At 40.7% G+C, this 5,958-nt stretch overlaps 1 protein-coding gene across 1 annotated transcript; it reads right to left on the bottom strand.

The window, feature by feature from the left end:
• Nucleotides 1-366: 366 nt before the first annotated feature.
• On the bottom strand, nt 367-4,728 carry LOC138888497 (uncharacterized). The gene is made up of 5 exons (XM_070170366.1): nt 4,467-4,728; nt 3,564-3,740; nt 1,853-2,340; nt 904-1,760; nt 367-859 (listed from the first exon to the last, which is right to left on the bottom strand). The coding sequence occupies exons 1-5, from the start codon at nt 4,726-4,728 to the stop codon at nt 367-369; spliced, it is 2,277 nt and encodes a 758-aa protein (XP_070026467.1).
• Nucleotides 4,729-5,958: the final 1,230 nt, after the last annotated feature.

The raw sequence follows: 5,958 nt of genomic DNA, 5'->3' as shown, positions 1-5,958 counted from the left end.
AGCCTCGATACCTTGTTCGGATGCGTCAGTTTCCACCTAAAATTCCTGACTAAAATTTGGTAGAGCCAAAACAGGAGTGGAGCCCAACTTGGCCTTCAAAGCATCAAAGGCACTTTGTTCTGCATCTGCCCACTTGAAAGAGTCTTTGTGCAAAAGATCAGTCAAAGGACCAGCTATAGCAACATAATGATGGATAAATCTACGGTTATAACCTGCAAGGCCAAGGAAACTGCAAATTTCCTTTACAGAATGAGGGGGTGGCCATTGTTGGATAGCCATGATCTTTTCAGGGTCTACGGACAGTCCTTGCGTAGAGATGATGTGGCCCAAATAATCCACGGATGGTTGGCCAAATAAACATATGGATCACTTGGCGACTAGCTGATGGTCGCGTAACAACTGCAGGACCACATGTAAATGTTCCATGTGTGCATTCCAGGATGAACTATAGACAAATATATCATCAAAGAATACCAAGACGAAACGACGTAAATGGGGCCGAAAAACTTCATTCATAGTTGCCTGAAAGATGGAAGGGGCATTCGTCAAGCCAAACGGCATTACCAAGAATTCGTAGTGCCCATCGTGGGTACGAAAAGCAGTCTTGGCCACATCTTCAGGCCTGACCTTGATCTGATGATATCCGGATAACAAGTCCATCTTGGAAAAATAACAAGCTCCGTGCAATTCATCAAACAATTCATCAATGGTGGGAATTGGAAATCGATCACGAATTATGATAGCATTTAGTGCTCTATAGTCAACGCAAAACCTCCATATACCATCCTTCTTGCGCACTAGCAATACTGGGGACGAAAATGGGCTGGTGCCGGCCGTATCACTCCCTCCTTGAGCATATCTGTCACAAGTTGCTCCATAGCTTGTTTCTGGAAATAGGGGTACCTATATGGTTTTACATTTATAGGTGGTGCCTCTGGGGTGAGGTGTATCGAGTTATCCTGGGCACGAGAAGGAGGCAAACCGGCTGGCTTCTGAAAGATATCAGCATAAGACTCCAATAGGTTGCACAAGTCAGGGGCCATCTCGTCTGTCGTTCCTCTCTCATCAACGATCATCTCTAGGCAAACGAAAGAGGAAATAGCATTAGCTGCTACCATGCGCCTCAAACTATGCAACTGAATTTGGTGAGCGTCGGTGGGAGAATTTCCATGCCATAGCACTTTGGACCCCTTCAAAGTAATTTCAAACTCCCGTTTTGCATAATCAGTGACAGTGCGCCCCAAAGTTGCCAACCATGCTACCCTAAGTACTACATCAGCCCCGTGGAAAGGTATGACATACATGTCCTCAACCAGCGTAGTTCCTTGAATCAACAAGGCGACTTGGCGCACTACTCCTTCACAATGAAGTCTCTGGCCACTGCCCACCATTACGACAAAACTGGGAATGACCTCAATTTGGAATTGAAGGTGTTTAGCTGCTCGTGGTTGAACAAAGTTGTGAGTACTTCCTCCATCTACCAATACTTGGACGGGCGATCCACTCACTTGCCCAGTGAATTGCAAAGTTGATGGGGAGATTCCACCAGTTAAAGCATGGTAAGAAATAGCTGATTGCTCCTGTAATTCCAAACATTGCAACTCCTCGGCTATGAAATCATTAGTAACAAAGGATTCCAGCAAGCCAAGGTCTATATCGGGCCTATCTGTAAGCAATAAAAGCTGAGGAGGCATCTTACATTTATGACCAGCAGTATATTTCTCTTCACAATAGTAATACAATCCACGTTCCCGACGACTCTGTAATTCGGCATGAGATAGGCATTTGAGGGGTGGACGATTTGGTGGGTAAGAGCTAGATGCGCTGGAATGAGAGGACTCGAGGATTTTACGGTGTGTGGTGATGGTGCAAAATTAGGTGTGGGTAACAGTGGTGGAGTTTTGGTGAAGGCTGGTCGGATGGGCCCTTTTTCAGCCTGGATCCTTTTTTCGTGAATATGGGCCAAATCTAACGTCTCTTCATAAGTTTTTGGCCTATGGACAAGCACTGAATTCTTAATATCCTCTCTAAGCCCAGAAATAAAGAGACGTACCATACGACCATCGATCATGTCGTCTGTTTCGTTGGCAATAGTCTTAAACTGACTCTGAAAATCCGATACGGTGGTGGTCTGTCTGAGTTTCGCCAAGCGTCCCTCAGCTGATTCTAACCCTTTCTGACAGAAATGGATTCGCACCTTTGCTGCAAAATGATCCCAATCCACCAGTTGTTTATTTTGAAAAAGCCAACGATACCATTCGAGAGCTTCTCTGTCCAAGTAGAAGGAGGTGATTGAGAGCCTTTGATCCTCTACTATGTGGTAAAAATCGAAGTAGCGATCTACTTGAAAAATCCAGGTCTCCAGATTTTTACCACGAAACCGCCCTATCTCCGCCGGACCTCTACGGCAAAGAATCGATGCCGCCGTAGGTTAGTCATCGTGTGGGTCTCTCCCATGGCGATGGCGAGTGACTTCCATCGTTGGGTCTCGATGTTGATTTCCCACCACTTCCAGTAACAATGAACGGATATCAGCAAGGATTGAATCCTTCACTCCTTGAACTGAGTTTCTACGAGAGACTTGAGTTTTTGGTCATCCATTTTAGACCTCTGGATGAAAGCACCAATGTTACAAATTCAAAAGAGCAGAAGGGTGCAACTCAAATAAACAAAAAATAGTACCATAATTGTTGATTGATTAAACTGAAACTCATTTACAAAGACAAAGCTGGATGAAATCGCTAAAGCAAAAATTACAATGAAATACTGGAACTAGCAACAACTAAGAATAAAGAAAGTAGAAGGAGGTGAGGAATACAGAAGAACTGGTAAGAGAAATAGAATCATTCATAACAACTCAATTGACTCCTTGCAATGCCGATTTCTTGGTACCTTATACTGCTGCCCAATTAGTTTTACCCCTTGTCACGTGCATTTCCCCCTTTCTAGACGTAGTCCTCAAGCCGTTTCCATGTCATCTCTATTTTCATTCACAACAAGCTTTCGGGGATAAAATGAAAGAGGAAATATATAAAAGGAAGGGGAGTCATTAGTGATGGTTGGCAAAAATGTGGGATCGCCAGTGATGATATTTCTGGCAGAGGCTAGGCTTTAAGATATAGGTTTTGGGAGAAAATGAATCTTTATGGGTGAGAAAAGAGAAATACGAAAAGAAAAAGGAATAAAAGAAGACTAGAGGTTACCGGAGAAAGAAGAATCTTTGACAAAAGTGGCCGGAAATTGATCTCTGAGAGAAACTCCATTTTCCCGTCTCATACGCGCTCAAGTTCACATGAGCAACACATTATCTGCCATGTCAGCAAAGAGTGTCCAGTAGACACAGTTTGAATATAAGTCAGTACTGATATGGAACACAAAAGTCTTCCTATCAAATACCTGGGTTACCCTTTGTATGTTGGAAGGAAGAAGATTTCTATTTTCTCTAAGATTATCAGCACGATCCTGAATAAGATCTCAGGGTGGCATTTCAAGTTTTTGTCCTCTGGGGGTAGAGCGGCGTTAATTAGACATATCTTATTAGCATTGCCTACACATATACTAACTGTTATTCATCCTTAAAAGGGTGTTGTCAACCAAATAGAGAGGATGTTTAACAGTTTTTTTGGGAAGAGTCGACTGAGAAGAAAAGACATCACTGAGCTTTTTGGGATAACCTGTGTTTTCCATATGAGGAGGGGGTGCCAATTTCAGGAAACTTAATGACATCTGCAATGCAATAACTGCAAAATAGTGGTGGAACTTTAGAACTGGTCAATCATTATGGAAGGGGTTCCTAATGGTCAAATATTGTGAGAGAGCTCATCCACTTATAAAATAGTTCTACTCTGGGCAGTCCCAATCATGGAATGCAATGTGCAAAATTAAAAAGCTTGTGGATAAGCAAATTCTATGAAAAATTGGCTGTGGAAAGGTTGCTGTCTGGTTTGATAATTGGTCCAAGTTAGACCCATTATACAACTTTCTTCCGGAAGGTTATAAACCTAAGAATATTACTCTCTATAGTATGCTGCTCAACAATTACATAAACTGGAGAGGATTAGATCTTTTACTTTCACAACATGTGGTGGATAAAGTGAATATTTTCCAGATATCACTAAGATCCACAATTCCTGATAGTCCAATTTGGACAGCGGATAATAGTGATTATTTTTTAGTTGCTTCAGCTTGGGCAATTATTTAGAAAGAAGAGGCATAAGTCACAGATTAATATTATGAATTGGCAGAAATGTGTCCCATTCAAGATGAATTTTATTATATGGAGAGCTCTGAGAGATAAGATTCCCACATGCTAAAGTAGCTAAGATAGGCATCCCTACTTCCTCCAGGTACTGCTGTTGTAGATTTCTAAATTTAGAAATTATTGACCATATTTTCTGCAGTAGCCTCTTTGCTCAGGAGGTATGGAGAATCTTGTGTGGTCCATTGGGCATTGCACATTCAAACACCTCTTTCAGGCAACTTATGATCAACTGGTGGAGATGTAAAGTCACAAATTATGTCCATGCATTCATTGTTAAATGCTTGTCTATTAGCATATCTTGCGAGATTTGGAGAGCTAGATGTAGTGCCAAGTATGACACTAATGTGAGAAAAATAGTTTATCTGATTGCTTTCTCCACGTCCCAACTTGTCAATCTTCAATTCCAGCAAATTCAGTTGGTTCCCAACTGGGAGGAGATCAGTCAGCTTTTGAGAAGTACTATCCATTTTGAGAAATCCATTATTGTTAAATGGATTAAACTGAAGTCATCATAGGTTAAATTAAACTCTGATGGTAGTTGCAAAGAGGGAAAGTGTGGAGCTGGAGGTGTGATAAGGGATAAAGAGTGTTGCCTTGTCTTTGCCTACTCTTTAGTGCCTGGTTCAGGAACAAGCAACTTGGCATACGCAGCTGCTCTTCACTACAACATTAAATGATGTCTATTTAATGGTTATTATCTTACTGGTAGTGACAGTGACTCTAAATTATTAGTGGATCGTGTTAATGGTCGTAATACAATTCCATGGAATATTGAAAAGGAGGTAGAAGAACTTAAAAAGTTCGTGGAGCAGTCCAGATTCTCTCTTAATCGCTGTTATAGAGAGAGAAGTCATGAAGTTGCAGACAAGCTTGCATCCATGAGTCACTCTATCCCTCATTCTCAACTGTTTCGAGTGTTTTCTGATCTTCCTCCTCAAGCCAAGGGCCTCATGAACATGTATAGATGGGACTTGCCGGTATTTCAAAGAACTAGACAAACCTTTAATCCTCCTTGACCATGCAATCTTGTACAGTAGGGATAAACTTCCCGGTAGTACTTTTTTGTGTAGGCTGAATCTCCTTCTTCCAGGCACATTTCTTGTGTAATGTTTCTCATATGCATTTACTTCATCTCAATTGTAAAAGTTGGCATCTGCTGTCTTACAAAGGTGACCTAGGGAATTAGCTAGTTTATCTATACTAGCTTAGCTCAATGTATCTCTTTTGGAGATTTGAATAAAACACGCAGTTTATTTTTTAAATGAAATATCGGGATAAGTTTAGGTGTTTGTGTATGTTTTGGCCTAAATATTTTTGTCGGCTAATTTGCACAAATATGACACTTCGGGGTGTCACTTTTGATTTTTTGATGTTGTTTGCCTCTTAAGCATGACTTCAAATTTAACAAGTATTTTCTCTCGCTTGCCCCATATCCAACACTTTTGACTTTTGAATTACCCATGAGGCAAGTAGGGATAAAAAAATCAAGATCATTTATTTTCAAGGTCATTGAGTGTAATTTTCCGTAGTTTGTCTCTAAATGTTTCCGTTTCTCTTGCTATTCAACAAACTCTGTTCTAAATAATTAATAAGAGTTCCCTACAATAACTACTTTATTTTTCTTCTCACTCTGTAGTTTTTTTTTCTAATTTTTATTATTATACTATGATTCATCATTTCCATTTAAACTATCTCCA

This window comes from Nicotiana sylvestris, chromosome 3, assembly GCF_000393655.2.
Source record: "Nicotiana sylvestris chromosome 3, ASM39365v2, whole genome shotgun sequence".
Lineage (NCBI taxonomy): Eukaryota > Viridiplantae > Streptophyta > Magnoliopsida > Solanales > Solanaceae > Nicotiana > Nicotiana sylvestris.
The sequence above is the reverse complement of the archived record's forward strand: the minus strand, read 5'-3'. Positions and strand labels throughout refer to the sequence as shown.